The 20,984-nt window shown below is 35.4% G+C and overlaps 1 protein-coding gene across 2 annotated transcripts in view; it reads right to left on the reverse strand.

The window, feature by feature from the left end:
• Nucleotides 1-18,177, reverse strand: part of LOC136031785 (mothers against decapentaplegic homolog 3-like) — a 41,197-nt gene extending 23,020 nt beyond the window's left edge. Inside the window, exons 1-2 of one of the 2 annotated variants that reach the window (XM_065711561.1) lie at nucleotides 18,116-18,177; nucleotides 548-808 (exon numbers count right to left, since the gene is read on the reverse strand). In XM_065711561.1, the coding sequence (XP_065567633.1) occupies nucleotides 548-808; nucleotides 18,116-18,162 (308 nt within the window). In that variant the 5' untranslated portion in view covers nucleotides 18,163-18,177. Of the gene's footprint in view, nucleotides 1-547; nucleotides 809-18,016 lie in introns of both variants that reach the window. The other variant, XM_065711562.1, reaches the window with a different exon arrangement.
• Nucleotides 18,178-20,984: the final 2,807 nt, after the last annotated feature.

Below are 20,984 nucleotides of genomic sequence, written 5' to 3' on the forward strand. Positions count from 1 at the left end.
TAATATAATGTTTACATCTTAAAAAAGAAAATCATTTATTAGTCCCTGGAAAAGCCATGCCAGCCAAAATAGCTATTCAACAGGTCTGCCCAAATAGATGAAAAAAGCTTCATGGCGGTTCGTATACTTCGCTATGAAGAAGAAGAAGGATTTCAACTGACTTATCTTTCTTTATTTCTATAATTTACATTTAGAAAAATCTTGGTTTTGTTTTAATTCTTCTGGATAAGGAAACTCTGTCAACCTTTGTTAGAAGTTTATTTTAAGTTTTTTTTTTAGAATTTGTCTATAAGCATAATCAGAATCCTTATAGACACTCTCATCATTCTGACTTTACTTATCACACTCAACTTATAAAGCAAGTGTCTTCAATTTATTAAACCCAAGAGTTCTCCCTGGCTTCTTCAGTTAACCAACTTACAGTTTGTGGACAATGGTCTGAAGACCATTGTGCAAAGCAGGTAATTCCCTATTTTTGTGAGTTTTTATTTCTACTCACAATATTTTTACAAGTATATAACAAGCTAACACAGTAATAAAAAATTACCTTGGAATAGTAACACAGTTTGTCTCTGGATTTTCAAGAGAAATGGCTTTTTCTAGTTCTTGGAGACCACCAGACTTCTTTAATTTTCTGGCTAAGCTTCGGACTGCCTTTTCACCCCACTGCTCCTCAACAGTGTTGGCTTCCCCTTTGACCCAGCCGATTAAACGCTTTACAGGTGACGGAGGTGCGCCAGGATATGAAGACATGACATGGACATTTTGATAGTGAATAATAATAATTAGTTCTTTCCTAAGATTCGCCCTGAAATAAAAAAAACAACATTTTATACTTTCTGCATATCATTAAGCACAGACATACACGAACAAAACCTAAAAGAACAGCAGGGAGATGGAAGATGGCTTAAAGCATCAACATTTCTGAGAATATCTTTGATAATACTGAGGAGGAATAAAATGGAATAAAAATGTATACACCTTCAAAAATTTGAGACAGTCGGCAGCTTGGAGTAAAGCCAGGTCAGAACGTCTTCCAAAAAACTGTCAAAACATTTTCAATTTTATCACATGACAAGTTACAAAATCATAAAAACGCTGCTCGGTATAATGAAACTCCTCAGTCTAGAGTGTAAACCTTTATATCTATATAATACAATTCCAAAATTCTTTCTTACAAGCCTCTGCATGCATTTATAAAGTAAATGTGCAAAACAATAGCAAAAATGGTAGCAAATGAAAGGGGCAATAAAGCACATGCGACCAAAGTTGAAAATACTATTGGAAGTACATTCATCCTTAGAATGATGGCTAGCAAGTATCCAGGACTTTATTAGTTTCGAAGCTTCTCATCCTTGCTCCTCATATTCAATGTTCATATTATCTAATTTTGAGAAAGAGACGTAAATGTTTGGTTTAATATTTAAACCACTACACTGACACTTGCAGATAAAAAAAAACCCAAAGATTTAAGAAAGATCCTGGTTCTTTGCTCCTTTTAATTTCATATTCATGCTAAATATTTAGACGATTAAAATAGCATAACCTTGGTTGGAAAAGCCTACATGAACGTTAACTTATTGCCTAATACTGTTTGCTAATATTGCATTTACAACACATGATTCAGTATATCCATAGGAATAATATTTTTCTGAGTTTTCATATGTTCTAACTTCACCAAATCTGCACTCAATCTAACATGATAATTACATAAAAAAAAAACTAGTTTTTTTAACTGAAAGTAAGGAGCGACATTAAAACTTAAAACGAACAGAAATTACTCCGTATATGAAATGGGTTGTCCCCTCCGCAATCCCTCGCTCTTTACGCTAAAGCTTTTAATTGTATTAAAAAGCAGAATTGTGGCAAAGAGTCAAACTTTAGCGTAAAGAGCGAGGGATTGCGGAGGGGACAACCCATTTCATATACGGAGTAATTTCTGTTCGTTTTAAGTTTTAATGTCGCTCCTTACTTTCAGTTAAAAAAACTAGTTTTTTTTTTATGTAATTTCTGAACGTTTTTGAATTAATGCATGTTTGATTTTGGCTCTCCACACATAAATTATTAAAATGAAATTTGCATATTAATTCCTTTTTTGGCTAAATGGCTTTCTCTTAGTTTTGATCAGACGATTTTGAGAAATAAGGGATGGGAAAGGAGGCCTAGTTGCCATGCAATTTTTCGGTTACATAAAAAGGCAACTATAAATTTTTATTTTTAACGAATTTTTCTATTAGTAAAAAATATACGTAACTTAAGAATTATCTTACGTAACAAACTTTTATATTCTTTAATTTTTATTATGTATATGAGAGGGTTTGTACCCTCGTTAATACCTCGTTCTTTACACTAAATCGCAAGTTTTGTCCCAATTCTTTAAGAATGACCCCTGAATCAGAAAGGCCGTAGAATGAATAGTTGAAATTACTAAAAATACTATAGCATAAAGAGCGAGGTATTTATCTCCTCCTAAATACCTCGCTCTTTATGCTAAAGTATTTTTAGAACCCCTCACATGCGTAATAATCTCTGTTCGTTTTAAGTTTCAATGCTACTCTTTACTTTCAATTGAAAAACAAATTTTCCATGTTTATTTTTTCATTGTTTTTTTATAGTAATTTTAGAAAATCCTGCGCCCTTTTCATTAAATTTCTGTTCCCCCACGACACATTTCTCCATGGAAAGATCCTCCCACATAGCCCCCTCCCCTCAACCCCACCCCCAAAACCAAAAAAAAATCCCCTGAAACCGACTGTACACTTCCCAATAACCATTATTATATGTAAACACTGGTCGAAGTTTGTAAGTTGCAGCCCCACCCACAGGGACTTTGGGGGAGCAAGTCATTCCCAAAGACATAGTTATTATGGTTTTTGACTATGCGAAACAAAATGGCTATCTCAAAATTTTGATCTGTTGACTTTGGAGAAAAAATGAGCGTGGGAGGGGGCCTAGGTGCCCTCCAATTTTTTTGGTCACTTAAAAAGGGCACTAGAACTTTTCATTTCCGTTAGAATGAGCCCTCTTGCGACATTCTAGGACCACCTGGTCGATACGATGACCCCTGGGGAAAAAAAAAAAAAAAAAAAAAACAAATAAACACGCACCCGTGATTTGTCTTCTGGCAAAAAATTCAAAATTCCACATTTTTGTAGATAGGAGCTTGAAACTTCTACAGTAGGGTTCTCTGATACGCTGAATCTGATGGTGTCATTTTCGTTAAGATCCTACGACTTTTAGGGGGCGTTTCCCCCTATTTTCCTAAATAAGGCAAATTTTCTCAGGCTCGTAACTTTTGATGGGTAAGACTAAACTTGATGAAACTTATATATTTAAAATCAGCATTAAAATACAATTCTTTTGATGTAGCTATTGATATCAAAATTCAATTTTTTAGAGTTTCGATTACTATTGAGCCGGATCGCTCCTTACTACAGTTCGTTACCACGAACTGTTTGATCATAGAAGTGTGAATATCAAAATGTAAACAGGGTACATTGTTTGTGTTTTAGCTGTGCATAAATAGGTTAACAACAACAAATATAAATTTAATGTTGCTAGGCATAACATAGCTATTTATAAAACGTTAAATTAAGAGTAGAACACAGAGAACATAATCCCCACTTGTTCTGCCATCCACAAAAGTTAAGTTACTGTTGCCCCAGAATATTGATTATAGTTCAGCACTTTAATAAAATAGAAACAACAATCAAGTCATATTGTTTAATTTTCAGAAAAATATGACAACCTAAAGCATGTGTTCATGAACAAAAAGAAGCTGGCCCAATCAGAAGTATTTATATCCGAGTATTTAACACCAAAACACAAGCAACTGCTGAAACTGGCATGTGACAAATGGGGAGTTAAGAATGTATGGACTGATAGCGGCCATGTACTAACCAAACCAGAAAACAGTTCAGCCGTCTTGAAAATTAGGTCACTAAATGATCTGATCAGTGATCCGTACTGACACCTTGAGTCAATCCTCGAATCTTTTGTTTATTTGGGATTGACTGTTTTGTTTTTGTTTTTCAATTTTATGTCAAAAATATTTTTGTTTGTTTTGTTACTGAGATATCAAAGAATTCTCACTATTGAGTGTCCTAGAGTGTTATCATGAATAGTATAACCAGCAGGGATTTAGAAAGTAATTGGCTATCTGTTGAACAATTATTATCCACCCCTATTGCAAATAATAATTTAAGAGAAGGAAATAATACACAAGCAATGAAAGCTAGTAATTTTGTGGATAATCTATCACTGAAGAAATAGTCAGTCAAAGAGGATATTATTTTTGCATTTTGGTATTGCCAAGGCCTTAAGACTGCATACCCTACAATCTGTAACATAGTAAGTGATATACAAGAAACACCGTTAATAATAGGACTATGTGAGATGTTTGTATCATACAGGGATAATTTTTCTGTGTGGGCTTTCCAGTTTCACAGATATGTTTGTGAAAGAAAAGAAAGACAGGTTATGGAGCAAGGTGATCTGGCTTTGTTGATAAAGGAAGGAGTTTTGTATTGGGTGAGGGAGAATCTCTCACTGTGGCTTGAAGGAAGGCTTGAGACTCTTTTTATTGAAGTAGAAGATAAATCTGATAAAAATGTAGCTGTTGGTTTAGTTTATAAAACACCGTCATTTAATGAATATGCTTTTATTGAGGAGATGGAGAAATTTAATAATGATCATAAATATAAAGTAGTAATAGGTGATTTCAATATTGACTTTCTTAAAAGTACAAGCCGTTTAGATTTTTTTTTGATTTGATGATTTCATCATGATAACTGGTAAATATTCCAACACGAATAACTGATAAGTCTGCAACACTGATTGATAATATATTTGTGGATGGAAAGCGGATTGAAAGCTCATATACTGATGTTTTACTTACAGATGGATCCAACTATCTTTTTCTTCATAGTAAAAAAAAAATCTTACAAGATTAAAAATTAGGTTGGTCCAATAAATAAACATTAATTCATGAATTAATAAAAGATAATTTTAAAAAAATGAGAAAGAAATGGGTGATCCAGATTTTACTCCTATTTTTGAAGAAGATAACCTGTTGGTTGCATATGATATTTTTGTTGCAAAGTTTACAATGATATTGAATAAGACAAGAACTCTAGAAGACTTAAAAGGGGTAGAACGAAATTCCCAAAGAAATCATGGATTACACATGGTATTCTGAAATCTATAAGTAGGAAAAATGAATTGTATAGAATATACCTAGATGAACCATCTGTCATTAATTCTCAACAGTTTCAAAATTACCAGAATACTTTAAACGGAAAGCTGAACAAGATCTAAGAGCTCATATGGCACTTGTGATGAGGTCAGCAGAGCCAAGAGCCAAAGACGAGCTCTGAGACATGAGGTCCTTCTAAATATGAAAATTCATTAAGATCCAATCACCTACTCGTAAGTAAAAAATACCTCATTTTTTCTAATTTTTCCTCTCCCTTCAACCCCCCAGATGGTCTAATTAGGAGAAACAACTAGGTCAATTTGTGCAGGTCCCTGACACGCCTACCAATTTTCATTGTCCTAGCACGTCCAGAAGCACCAAACTCACCAAAGCACTGCACCCCCCCAACTCCCTTATAGAGAGCAGATCCAGTCCGGTTACGTCAATCACGTATCTACGACATTGGCTTATTCTACCCACAAAGTTTCATCTTGATCTCTCAACTCAAATCATTTTCCAAGATTTCTAGTTCCCCTTCCACCCCCCCCCCCCCAATGTTACCAGATCTGGTCGGGATTTAAAATAAGAGCTCTGAGACATGAGTTCCTTCAAAATATCAAATTCCATTGAGATCAAGTCACCCATTCTTAAGTTAAAAATACCTCAATTTTTCTAATTTTTCCAGATTAACCCCCCCCCCCCCCAACTCCCCCAGAGAGCGGATTCAGTCCGGTTATGTCAATCATGTATCTAGGACTTGTTCTTATTCTTCCCACCAAGTTTCATCCCGGTCTCTTCACTCTAAGCATGTTCCAAGATTTCCTCTTTCCCCTCCAACTCCCCAATATCACCGGATACGGTCGGGATTTAAAATAAGAGCTTTGAGGCACGAAGTCCTTCTATATATCAAATTTCATCAAGATCCGATCACCCATTCGTAAGTTAAAAATACCTCATATTTTCATTTTTTCCTCTCCCTCCAGCCCCCCTCCCCAGATGGTTGAATCGAGGAATTGACTATTATCAAGTCAATTTGTGCAGGTCCCTGATACGCCTATCAATTTTCATTCTCCTAGCACGTCCAGAAGCACCGAAATCACCAAAGCACTGGAAATCCCTCCAACTCCCCCAAAGAGAGCAGACCCATTTCAATTATGTCAATCATGTATCTAGATTTTGTGCTTATTCTTCCTATCAAGTTTCATCCTGATATCTTCACTCTAAGCGTTTTCCATGATTTCTGTTTCCCCCTTATGTCCCTGGATCTGATTTGAACTGAAAATGGAGCATCTGAGACATAAGATCTTTCTATATATCAAGTTTCATTAAGATCCAATCACCCATACATGAGATAAAGATACCTAAATTTTCACGTTTTCCAAGGTTTCCGGTGTCTCCCTCCAACTCCCCCACTGTCACCAGATCTGGTTGGGATTCAAAATAAGAACACTGAAGCACAAGATCTTTCTAAATATCAAATTTCTAAGACTTCATGATGGTGTTCTTGCAAACAATATTGCACTCTTTCCTCATGAATCAGAAGCTATACAACACAATATAAATGAACTTGGGCGTGTGGCAAATGCTGCTGGACTCTCCATAAACGCTAACAAGACTAAATCAATGTCAAATGCGGTCATTCCTGACTTAGTTACTCTTGGTCAACAACAAAGAAATGGAAGTGGTGAGAGAGTTCAAGTATCTTGGCAGCATTCTTATGCAAGATGCCAATCCTGAAAGACAAATTTTGTGGCAAATAGCATTGGCTATTCAATTGTCTTAGCAGTGTTTGGAGAAATACAAAAAAAAAATATTCCCAGAAGATAAAGCTCATAATAGCAATGTCCTCTTTGTCCTTTCATATAGCTGTGAAACTTGGAGCATCACTGTGCAAATAGAAAAACGACTGTGGGCATTCAATAATACCTACCTAAGATCTATTTTGAATATACACTAGGGGGAGAGAATAAAAATGATGAGATTTATAGCATGACAGATCATATCCCCATCTTTGATGTTATTCGAAAGTGATGATGGATGTATTGGGGGCACAAGGTGTGAATGGGTGATGGAAGGCTGCCACATGACATATGGTGTTGGACACCCCCTGGCCTCCAGAAGTCAGGGAGACCCAAAATGACCATTGGCAGGATATTAGAGAAGGAGGCAAATTTGGCGAGATCTTTGATGGAGGAGCTTTGGTCGATGGCTCAGGAGAGGTCGTCATGGCGAATCACTGTTGCTGCCTTATGCACCTTCAGGCGTGAGGGGACCTAAGTCTAAGTAAGTAAGTAAATTTCATTAAGATCTGATCATGCATTCATAAGTTACAAAACCTTATTTCTCTAATTTTTCCGAATTTCCCCCAACTCCCCCAAAGAGCGCGGATCCAGTCCGGTTATGTCAATCATGTATCTTGGACTTGTGCTTATTCTTCCCAACGAGTTTCATCCTGATCCCTCAACTCTAAACACTTTCCAAGATTTTAGGTTTCCCCCTCCAACTCCCCCTGATGTCACCAGATCCAGTCAGGATTTAAAATAAGAGCTCTGAAACACGATATCGTTGTAAATGTCAAATTTCATTAATATTTGATCACCTGTTTGTAAGTTAAAAATACCTCATTTTTCTATTTTTCTCCGAATTAACCCCCCCCCCCCAGATGATTAAATTGGGGAACAACTATTTCTAATTTTATCTGGTCTGGTCCCTGATACGCCTGCCAAATTTCATCGTCCTAGCTTATCTGGAAGTGCCTAAACTAGCAAAACCAGGACAGACAGAACAACAGAATTTGTGATTGCTATATGTCACTTGGTAAATACCAAGTGCCATAAGAAATGTATTTACAAATGAGTTTATGAAGCATAAATGTGATATGAAAAAAAAACATGGAAAACGGTAAATCCAATCCTGGGTGAAAAGGGTAAAACAGAAGTTATTAATAAATTACAATCAGAGGGGAGAATTTGACTACTCAAAGGATGTGAATTATTTATGTGAATATTTTTCTAGTGAGGGAGTGAGCAGAACTTTGCAATGATGTTCGGAAAAGAATTAAGCAGCCTTCCAAAATAGTTCACTCGGAAGTTCCAGTAAAAAATCATTTGGTTTTTAATATACTTGTACTATAAATGAAGTGAGTAAAATTATCAGTAGAATGCAATCAAAGTCAAGTCGTGTAGACGGGATTTCTCTTAAGATTGCTAAATCAGTTATAATACCAGTTTTATGAAATTTAATTAATAAATCTATGGAAAAAGGAATTTTCCCAAAAGCTTTGTAGCTCACTAAAATGATACCATTTCACAAAGGAGTTTAGAGAGATGAGCCTTCAAACAAAAGACTCATTTCTATCTTCCCTCTCTCTTTCATTTCTATCTTCCCTCTCTCTTTCCCCTTTCATTTCTATCTTCCCTCTCTCTTTCCTCTTTCATTTCTATCTTCCCTCTCTCTTTCCTCTTTCATTTCTATCTTCCCTCTCATTTTCCTCTTTCATTTCTATCTTCCCTCTCTCTTTCCTATCTTCCCCCTCTCTTTCCTCTTTCATTTCTATCTTCCTTCTCTCTTTCCTCTTTCATTTCTATCTTCCCTCTCTTTTCAAAAATATATGAAAGGTGATTGGATCCAGGCTAACTGATTACATTGAAAATAAAAAAGTTCTTATAAATACTCAATTTGATTAAAAAAAAATAATCCCACAGAAATGGCAACAATTAAACTTGTTGACTGGGTAAATACATTGTTTGAAGCGGGTCAGATTACAGATGTTTTATTCCTGAATTTGAAGAAGGCTTTTGACAAGATTGACCATAAACAGTTATTACTTGAGCTGGAAAAAATTGGTGGAACCATAAAGAGTTTGTCTTGGTTCGAATCTTATTTAAGCGATCAGAAGCAAATTGTGGTCAATGGGTGTTTTACTTCTGTGGCTAATGAGATAACTTACAGAGTACCCAAGGGTTTGATACTGGGTCCTCTTCTATTTTTAATTTTTACAGATCAGATTAAATAAAATGCTCTAAATGCTCTATACACAAATTTAATTAAAAACGACCTTACAAAATATTATAAAAACCAATAGATATTAACACAAAGCCTGTCACAAATAGACCTATGAGCTCAGCAGCCAAAAAAGCAAGGCTGGCATTGAAAACATGTTTTTAAATCATTCTCTTTCATTTCAATGAATTGCCTTGTTTCATCACAACTTATTTACAAGTCCTGGTTTTATCTATTTTATTAAAGTGCTGAACCATAAGCACAAATTCTGGGGCATCAGTAACTTAACTTTCATGGACAGCAGAACAAGGGTGGATTATGTTCTCTGTGTTCTACTCTTTATCTAGCCTTTTATAAATAACTATGTTATGCCTAGCAACATTAAAGTTACATCTGTTGTTGCAAACCTGTTTATACACAGCTAAAACACAAACAATGTACCCTGTTTACATTTTGATGTTCACACTTCTATGATTATCATATTATATTGAGTGCAAATTTGGTGAAGTTAGAACACATGAAAACTCAAACAAACACTATTCCTATGTATGTACTGAATCATGTATAAGCTATAAATGCAATATTAGTGAAAAGTGTTTGGTAGCAAATTAATGTTTGTGTAGGCTTTTTGAACCAAGGTTTTGCTATCCTAATTGTCTAAATTTTTAGCATAAATATGCAATTAAAAGGAGCAAAGAACCAGGATCTTTCTTAAATCTTTGGTTTTTTATCTGCAAGTGTCAATGAAGTGGTTTAAATATTAAGACAAACATTTATGTTTCTTTCTCAAGATTAGATAATGTGAACGTTAAATATGAGGAGCAGGGATGAGAAGCTTTGAAACTAATGAAGTCCTGGATACTTTATAGTCATCATTTTAAGGATGAATGCACTTCCAATAGTATTTTCAACCTTGGTTACATATGCTTTATTGCTGCTTTCATTTGTTACTAATTTTTCTATTGTTTTGCACATTTACTTTATAAATGCATGCAGAGGCTTATAAGAAGGAATTTTGGAACAGTGAAACTATTCTAACTTTGTAATATGCAGCATATTTATATTAATTAGATTATCATGTTTCCTTTTATTATCATTGTCCTTATTTTTAACTCATATAAAATTAAATAAAAAAAACTAGTTTTTTTTAACTGAAAGTAAGGAGCGACATTAAAACTTAAAACGAACAGAAATTACTCCGTATATGAAATGGGTTGTCCCCTCTGCAATCCCTCGCTCTTTACGCTAAAGTTTGACTCTTTGCCACAATTCTACTTTTTAAAACAATTCAGTTAAAAAAAACTAGTTTTTTTTATTTAATTTCTGAACGTTTTTGAATTGATGCATGTTTGATTTTGGCTCTCCGCACATAAATTATTGAAATGAAATTTGTATATTAATTCTTTTTTTTGACTAAATGGCTTTCTCTTAGTTTTGATCAGACGATTTTGAGAAATAAGGGGTGGAGAAGGAGGCCTAGTTGCCCTCCAATTTTTCGGTTACTTAAAAAGGCAACTAGAACTTTTAATTTAATGAACGTTTTTATTAGTAAAAAATATGCGTAACTTAGGGGGTTTGTACCCTCGTTAATACCTTGCTCTTTACACTAAATCGTAAGTTTTGTCCCAATTCTTTAAGAATGGCCCCTAAATCAGAAAGGCCATAGAATAAATAGTTGAAATTACAAAAATACTTTAGCATAAAGAGTGAGGTATTTATCTCCTCCTAAATACCTTGCTCTTTATGCTAAAATATTTTTAGAACCCCTCATATGCGTAATAATCTCTGTTCGTTTCAAGTTTCAATGCTACACCTTGCTTACAACTGAAAAAAAACGTTTTCATGTTTATTTTTTCATTGTTTTTTTATAGTAATGCTAGAGAAACCTGCGCCCTTTTCATTGAATTTTTCCTTCCCCATGACATATTCCTCCAAGGAAAGATCCTCCCACATAGCCCCGTCCCCTCAACCCCACCCCCAAACCAAAAAAATCCCCTTGAAAACGTCTGTACACTTCCCATTAACCATTACTATATGTAAACACTGTTTATAACTTGCAGCCCCTCCCCCAAGGATTGTGGGAAAGTAAGTCATTCCCAAAGACATAGTTATCATGGTTTTCGACTATGCAGAACAAAATGGCTATCTCAAAATTTTGATCCATTGACTTTGGGAAAAAATGAGCGTGGGAGGGGGCCTAGGTGCCCTCCAATTTGTTTGGTCACTTAAAAAGGGCACTAGAACTTTTCATTTCCGTTGGAATGAGCCCTCTTGCGACACTCTAGGACCACTTGGTTGATACAATGACCCCTGGAAAAAAAAACAAACACGCACCCATGATTTGTCTTCTGGCAAAAAATACGAAATTCCACATTTTTGTAGATAGGAGCTTGAAATTTTAGCTATAGGGTTCTCTGATACGCCGAATGCGATGGTGTGACTTTCGTTAAGATTCTATGACTTTTAGGGGATGTTTCCCCCTATTTTCCAAAATAAGGCAAATTTTCTCAGGCTCGTAACTTTTCATGACAAAGACTAAATTTAATGAAACTTATATATTTAGAATCAGCATAAAAATTTGATTCTTACGATGTATCTTTTAGCATCAAAATTCTGTTTTTTAGAGTTTCGTTTACTATTGAGCCAGGTTGCTCCTTACTACAGTTTGTTACCACAAACTGTTTTTTGGCTATTTTTTTTATATAATGTTCAGCACAATCTAGACTAAACTGGATACCTGGAGTCTTATTATCCCCCTTGTATCCCTAGCCATGGAGCCTTTTGAGGGGGAATAAATGAATTGTGATTCAATTTTAAATTGTATTTTGTATTGTCTTGTATTTAATAATAAACTTCTCTCTCTCTCTATACAACAGGACTAGTTAAACAACATATCAATCAATAAAAAGAATAACAAACAAATACATCAGGGGGTGGGTGCATCATTGGCGAAGAAACTATTATGTTAAAAAGGAGCATAGAATGAGGTATCTAATGGTACTCTTTTTATTTTATGTCAGCTTTACTATTCGGTCTGGGGCTAAATAGGAGGGAGAGGACTGGGGATGGATTTGGGGCTGAACTTAGAGGGGGCAAGTGCCTTGGGGGTAGCAAACCAAGCTAAAGACCAAATTACAAAGAAAACTTCTCAAAAGAAGAACTAATTCAATGCTTGAAATTACCTAAATACAAATACCTCAGTGTATTGACAAGCATATTTACATGTTTTTAGTAGCATCTGGCCTTTCCCTCCTGTTTTCCTGTAAGGGTTCATTTGTGCATTGAGATAACAGAACAATGTAATGAGCATGGATTAGGCTTCAACAGTTGTCTGTCTGGTACCCATCTCAGTAGGTATTCTAAGGTGGTCCTCCTGTTAATAATTAAAAAGTTTCCAGGGGCAAAAATGAAGAGAAGCAATGATTTTGCTGTTATTTTTTTTAAACAAAAACACAAAAAGTAGGTATTTTTCGAAATCCCTGAAATACTATGTAAAATATACATCTAATGACACAGTAAGGCTCTTATTTTGTTTACTGAGTTGTAATAAGAGTCATATTTACATCATTATTCCATGTTGAAATGATTTGAAATAAAAGTGATAAGCTCTAAGCTACAGAAACCAAAATTAATTGTTCCCAAGTAACCTTAACATAGAAACAGCTTAAGAAAGCTTTCTGACAGCTAAAGGCCACCATAACTGGTCTTAAATGATGGATAAAGAAAGGAAAGGAGAGACAATGGGAAGAAAAATAAAGAATAGTAAGTAAAAGAGAGTCAATAAGAATGCTAAATATTTCTTATTATATAGTAAGTACATTGCTGTGGTCTATATTATCAGATAAAAAAACAAGTTTTTACAACTGAAAGTAGGGAGCCTTATTAACACATAAAACAAATAGTAATTATTTGGAATATGAGGGGGACTATTGAATCCTTGTTCCTTCATATTTTACACTAAAGTTTTTCTTGTACCTTAAGAAATCTTCTCATTCCAATTAAACCGCCCTTGTGTTTCACCCCTTGGAGTTGTCAAAGAGTTTGCAGTGACAAACTTTGAGTAAGGAGCAACACAGCTCAATAGTAACCAAAACTGAAAAATGGGATTTTTATACCAATAGATATATCAAAAGATTTGGCTTATTATACTGATTCCAAATACATAAGTTTCATCAAGTTTATTGTAATGCATCAAATGCTACAGGCCTGATAAAATTTACCTGATTTTCTAAAAAGAGGGGGAAACTTCCTAAAAGTCAAAGAATCTTAATAAAAAACACACCATCAGATTCAACATATCAGAGAACCTTATTTCAGAGCTTTCTGTCTCCCATCAGCAAAAATGTGGAATTTTCTATTTTTTGCTAATAGAAAGATCATGGATATGTGTCTATTTGTTTTCCTAGGGATGATTGTACCAACCCAATGGTCCTAGAACATCAGGAGAGGGCTCATTGGAATCAAAATTAAAACTTCTATTGCCCTTTATAAGTGACAAAAAAGATTGGAGGGCAACTAGGCCCCCTTCCCTGTCCCTTTTCCCCCAAGATCATCCAATCAAAATTTTGAGATAGCCATTTTGTTCATCATAGTTGAATAGCCCCAATGACTATGCCTTTAAATATAACATGACCCCCCCCCAAAAAACCACAGGGGAAAGGACTTTAAGTTATAAAATATGCTCATTCTTCATGTGTAGTATTTGTAGCTGGGAAGTATTCACACATTTTTGGGCGGGGGTGGAGGATTTTCCAAGGGGGAAACTTTCCAAGGAGTGAACTTGTCAAGGGAAATTTGCTGGAACTTCAATACAAAATTCGTTTTATTACCTTAAATTGCATTGTCCAGCAAAATAAGGATTAAATCCTGTAGAATTGCTAGTTAGTGATGATGATGGTTGGATGTCTCAACAGGATCGCCACAGTTTGATGACCATTCTCCATCAATAGCTCTTTTAATGGCAGCAGCACTGGGGGTAGTGACCACTTCTTTGATGAGTGAATTCCATGACCTCACTATTCTATTAGTGAAGAAATTATTGTGTAGTCTAGTGGCAGCTCTCTTCTGATACTTTCCACCTATGCCCCCTAGTTCTGGCAGACTAGTTAAGCTGAAATGGCTTATTTAATGAAGAGTTAGAATTCAGGAGCTTATGTGTCATAATAATATCACCTCTTTTACATCTGTAGACAAGATTGGGGAGCTTCAATATATTCAGATGAGATGAATAGTACAAATATTTGCATCTGTCAATTGCTTTTGTAGCCTGTCTCTGAACTGCTTCTAACTTCTGATGGTCACCTTGGTTATGGGGGCTAGCAACAGACATACCAAACTCCAAATTAGGCCTAAAAAATACCTTATACAATTTAGTCATTACCATTGGTGACCTACTAGTGATTGTTCTTTTTATAATGTCAAGGGTTTGGAGTGCTTTGGCTACAGGTGTCTGTGTGTACATAGTGAATTTTAATTCTTTATCAACTATGGCCCCTAAGTGTCTCTCCACTTCAGACAAGATGATATTCTGTCTTGATGCATCCATCCCTAATATATGATAAGGGCATTTCTCATTTTTATTTCCAAAGTGGATTATTTGACATTTATTTATACTGAATTCAAGTCTCCAAAGTTGCCCACTGGGAAAGTACCCATAGGTCATTGTGCATAGAGGCTCTCTTATCAGGTGTATCAACAGGTCTAATGAGTTTGGAGTCATCAGCATAAAGACTTATTTTATTTTTGACTGTCGTTGGCGTGTCATTAATATAAATGTTGGTCCCAAGATGATTCTTCTTCTTCTTCAGCAGGCAGGGGCTTTTCAGTTGATACTATTCAGCCCTTTTCCTTTTGACTCACTCTGTGAGATCAACAGATCTATGGAGCTGGTTTGTCTTATATAATTTGTATCTGCTCAGATTTCTTGTAGTATATCTTTTGGTAGCAGTTGAATTATAAGAGAATATATATTGAGCTCTGTGTGCGAGTATGGTCAGCAAGACTCTTGGCTGTTAGTGGAATTTTGTGGTGTTTAGAGCATTCTAACATTTTACGTCACAGTGCATACTGTGCAGACGTCAGCATATTACATTCAAATAAGCAATTATCTATTGTTTCATTTTTAAGATTACATGACCTGCAAAGGGGGGACAAGGGAACTTCACCACTTGAATTAAGGATCTGATATGAAAATGCCTGAAAATTTAGCCCATTTGAACCTGACCAAATTCTATGATAAATCTTGGAAAGGTGCTTACTAGGGAAAGGTGATAGGGTTGGATTCTTATTATTTATCAGTACCTCTGTAAGTCTCCAGTGGTAAATATCTCTAATGGGGATTGGTCTCCCACTTGGCTGGTCAATATTTAAAGCATTTTTTTGCTATTTCATCTGCCTTATGGTTACCTACTATACCCAAGTGGCTTGGAATATACTGGATATGAGTTAAAATACCTTTTGAAGCAAAAATATCAATAATCCTAAGACAAAGAAATGTGTCAATATCCATCTTATATTGAGAAGCTGAAGAAAGCAGCTCAAGGCTAGACAAAGAGTCAGAATATATTATAATATTTTTAATATTAACATTCATATATTCATTAACCATGAGGATATCTAATGCCATGATTATGGCTTTTAGGTTGGCAGACATTACAGATGAATTATTGTGTAATCTCTTGCCTAAAGCAATATTATGGGTTGGGAAGAATGCTCTGCTTTCCACTTTCTCATTCATTTTGGACCCATCTACAAAAATTTGGAAATGGTTTTTATACGCAACATTATTTAGCTCAGCAAATTTTTTCTGAATAAAAGCAATGGGTGTAAGTTCTTTGGTCCACTTTGAGAATTCAGTCTTTATTATGGGGATTGACCAACTCCAAGGGGGGTTTGGAGGAATGTGGGTGCAATAGATTTTACTGGCACTGGGAAATTCTTCTGGATATTTGCATATTCATTTGCAATGCCTCAAAACATAGATGGATTTCTTAACCAGTTATGCAGGGTATGAGAATCATTGGCTTCAATTTTTGTAAGGTATTTAATTAGTAGAGATCTTCTTCTTTCATTTATTGGTGATAGTCCACTCTCAGTAAGCAGAAATGTAGTGTTTGTTGGTTTCCTAAGACCAAATATAAGACAGATTATATCATTTTGAGTCATTTCAATTTTTTGCATATGGGGTCTTAGCACAAGCACCATAAACTATGAGGCCATAATCAAAATGGGGTCTTATATATAATTTATAAAATTGGAGTAGTGTTTTCTCATTACAGCCCCAAGGCGTGGCTGTCTTTATTAGTGGAGTCCCTGAGGCACTCCACTTCTTCTGAAAAGGCTACCAGTCCATTTTTTCCAAATATTTTAACCTTTTGCTTTCTCTTGGAAAGAAACTGAAGCACCCACTCATCAATATCATTATGTATCCTAATTGCAAATAACTTGGTCCTTAGTCAATGGTGACATACTTTATTGAAGGTTTTTGCAAAATCCAATAGAACCAAGTCAACAGAAATTGCTTGATCTAGATGCTCAGTAATATAATCATATACATTGATCAAATTAGACTCAACTGAGCATCCATGTCTGAAGCCATGCTGACTATCACTGAGCAGCTCATTACTGGTAAGGTGTCCAACAATGTGAGTATTCACAATTCCTTCTATGATTTTACCAGCTACAGATGTAAGACTAATGGGTTGATAATTGGAAATGCTGTTATAGCTACCCCCTTTGTCTACAGGTATAATGTTAGCATTCTGTCAATCCTGAGGAATCTGCTTAGTATCAAGAGACTTCTGAAACATGTTAGTAAGGGGAAGGGCTATTTCTGCATGAGCTTCTTTTAATACTTGTGAGTTAACTTCATCAGGGCCAACAGATTTGTTAGGATTAAGCAGCTTCAGACAAACTCTCCACATAATAGGCAACCATAGTTATCTCTTGTATAGGTTCCTCAATAGAATATTCTAGTGATTCTGGTAAGGGGACATCATCTGGAGGCATGAACACTGACTTAAATTGAGTACTCAATTCAGCTGCTATATCTTTTGGGGTACTAACTGTATTGCCATTCACAAGTAGTTCTGTAACTTAGTGTCTCCCTGGTTTTCAAGCTGAAGCATACTTTAAAATCTCTTAGGATTAGATTTTGAGTCCAGTGCCAATTTCTCTTCATATTCTGTTGTAAGTTTTCTCATGAGATACCTAACTTAATTTTGGGTTTGTTTAAATTTATCATAGTTGTCATGGGAGTGGTTACTTTTTAAGTAATCACTTTTTACATTATACATTGTAATAATTGACATTGAGCAAAACAGATCCACCATGGACCTTGATAGCACTCTCACAGAGGGTTTGTGTTTCCCTTCAAGGTTTAGTGTAGAAAATTAGATTAATGCCACAAATATGCTTGGCAGAAGCAGAACTTACCAATGGTATTCTGTTTACCAGGATGTTAATAAAACAAGAAGACACCCATTTTGTGCTACCTTAGCCAGGTTTAACCTTAGCTTGGTAAAATGGGACCAAGATATCAAACTTTGATGTAGTTAATACACTGCATGGGCCTTACTAATCAAGAAGCATTGTTAATCCAATTACTTTAGAGCTTAGACCCTGGAGAGAACTTCATCCTGGCTGATTTAATTTATGGGTAAAGGGGTTGAAGAGTGAAGTAGGTTATAGCAAATTGCATGGGTAATATGCAGAGTAAACTGCCCTAAAAAAAACTAGAGGAAAAACACAAATATCTTTATGTGATTCTTTATTACTCTTTACCATTAGATTTACTAGAAGTTATCATTAATTTTAACCTACTCATTGCACTCTAAAAAAGGTTGTGGGCCTTGCAGATGAAAACGGATAGTGAGCTTTACAGAAATTCTGAAATAACTTGTTGATCAACAGAAAACCTACGGCACGTCATTGCAAATATTTCTTTGACCCACTGCTGGCTTCGGCATGCAGCCGAATAGCCAACGATGGCCCGCCTTCCGCCGCAAACACTAAACTGCTTTTTGAGATTATTTGTTCAACTGAATGGCAAATATAAGGCACAATCCACTGTTTAAAGATACATGCCAACATTGTTGAGAAATTTCTCCGTGACAAGTCTCCAAACCACTCAGAATAAACTTTCGTCTTTGGCACAAGTAAGACCAAGTTGGAGGTCAACCGTCACTGCTCTTAACGCCCTTAGGCGTAAGAAGATCTAGCCCTTCGCCTTTATGGTAATATATGCCTCATTTTTCAGTTTTCATTGTCATTTTCATTTGATTTGGGAAAATTGACTCCAACATTGGCCCCCCTTCTAGATTTTAACGAAATTACATAACTGCAATTTGGTATTTTCTAGTTAAAATAAGTTTCAGATAGCCCTGATATACTTTAGTAAGAAGGTTCAATCTTGAAGGAAGAGAAGTTACTGTGGTTTAGAGAGTTAGAATTTGAGGATTAGCAATCCCTATATTATGTAGAATAATTTCTGATTATTTTAGTTCTTATGCTGTTTTTATTTTCTCACAACATTTTTATATTTGGTTTTTATTAGTTTTTACTTTCATGCTTATTTTAGTTCACCCTTGATCTTGATGCTAAAATTTGACTATTATATCGACAATACTTCAAAGCTAAGAAAAATCCTCTGGAAAAACTGTCATCTTCATATTTTTGTAAAGGGGGTCTGGAATGCCACATTGGTTTTTGGGTCGTTACATTGACATTTTTAAGAGGAGGATTCTTCGGAAAATATAACTCCTAGTTGATGGCCCGTATCATATAGTCAACAGTTCGTGGTAAAAAGCTGTAAGTAAGGAGCGACTCGGCTTAATAGTATCCGAAGCTCTAAAAACAGAATTTGGATATCAACAGAATAAGACTTTTTTGCTGTTTCTATGTATATAATATTCATCAAGTTTAGTGTTACTCATTATAAGTTACGAGCCTGACAAAATTCGCCTGCTTTTTGAAATTAGGGGAGAAGCACCCTCTGAAATTCAAAGATCTTGATGAAAATAGCACCATCATGCTACCCAAGAACCCTGCGTAAGAATTTACAAGCTCCTACATACAAAAATGTAGAAACTCGCTATTTTTGTCAGAAGACAGTTGGCGGGTACGTGTTTTTTTTTTTTTTTTGCTTTGTTTTTTTTTTCTTTTTTCAGGTATGATCGTATTGAAATAATGGTCCTAGAAGATCGGGAGAGAGCTTATTTGAACGGACATTAAAAGTTCTAGTGGCCTTCTTAAGTGACAAAAAAGACTGGAGGGTAACTGACCCCACACCCATTTATTTCCCAGAACTATCTGATAAAAATTTTAAGATAGCCATTTTGTTCAGTATAGTTGAAAGACCAAATAACTATTAGGGGTAAAATGACCCCCACAGTCTGTGGGGAGAGGTCGTTAAGGTATGATAACCCATTGTAAGTTATAAATGGCCCATTATTTACGTACATTATTTGCTATTGGGAAGTATACAGACATTTTTTTTGGGGGGGGAGGTATGTTTGGCGTGGACTTTTAGTGGGAGTATCTTCCTTGAGGAGAAAAATTTCGGGGGTGGGGGGATTTTCCAGGGTAAATTTTATACTCCAGGGATTTGACGGAATTTCTATACGAAATTCTTTCTAATTGTCTTGCATTCTCTTTGCCAACTCAATTTTACATGTTGAGATGTTCCGGAGGAAATACCCGGTTCTATTTTCCTTTTTTTTGCTTCAAAAAAAAAATTCAATGGAAGGGGCCATTTCAAAGGGGATCGAGAAACCAATAAGTGATTGAAGTCTTTTTCAAATGAAAGTATGCTAAAGATAATTTTTTATGCTTAAATGTCCGCAAAAAAATTTATGAGGAAGGTCAGCAAGGGTGGAATTGTATGGAGGGAACTTGACTCGGGGGGGGGGAGTAGACTATAAGCTGGATAAAATTTCCACGGAGGATTTTTCATGGGGGGGGGGTATATTAAGGATAACTAATTAATTTCACCTGCAGTTTTTTTAAACGAACAGAAATAAAATTTTAAAAATCAGCAAGTTTTTTTTAAACTGAAAGTAAGGAGCGGCATCAAACCTCAAAATGAACCGAAATTTTTCTGTACATCATGGGCTGCCCCCTCCTCAATACCTTGCTCTTTACGCTAAAGTTTGACTGTTTGTCCCTATTTTTAAGAACGGCTACTGCAACACAGGGGCTATTTAATTACAATATGAAACTTTTCTAAGAGTTTCAACAGCTCTAGAGTAAAGAACAAGGTATTGAGGAGGGGAAAGCCCTTCATATACGGAATAATATCTGTTTGTTTTGAGTTTTAATGTTGCTCCTTACGTCCAGTCAAAACCTTTTTTTTAATGTGAGAAGATTATCAGACAAATTTAGTTCTCAGTTACCTTACGGTAGCAGAGTGGATATGAGCGTGTTCAATGAACGTAAACGGTCAAGTTTAATCCCTGCTCTCGTGAGGAAGTTCTTGTTTAATTCTTTATATAGGTAATTTTTTTTAACCTTTGAAACTAGGCATGGTCACTATTTCTGTTTTCTGTTCCTGTTCTTTTTTCAAAGTACCTGTTTGTGTTCTGTTCATGAAAAAAACAGAAATAGAACACAAACAGATGACGTGTTTTTTATTTTCCTGTTCTGTTTCTGTTTCTATAATAGGTAATTTGTCGTATTTCTCTTTTTTCTTACCTGTTTTTCTTCTGTTCCCGATATTATTTGAGTGAACGAGAATGATATATTCGGGAATTTTAGACTTACAAAATAGTACTTCAAATCGCAAAGAAGCGTG

The sequence above is a fragment of the Artemia franciscana genome, chromosome 10 (assembly GCF_032884065.1).
Source record: "Artemia franciscana chromosome 10, ASM3288406v1, whole genome shotgun sequence".
In the NCBI taxonomy this organism is placed as follows: Eukaryota; Metazoa; Arthropoda; class Branchiopoda; order Anostraca; family Artemiidae; genus Artemia; species Artemia franciscana.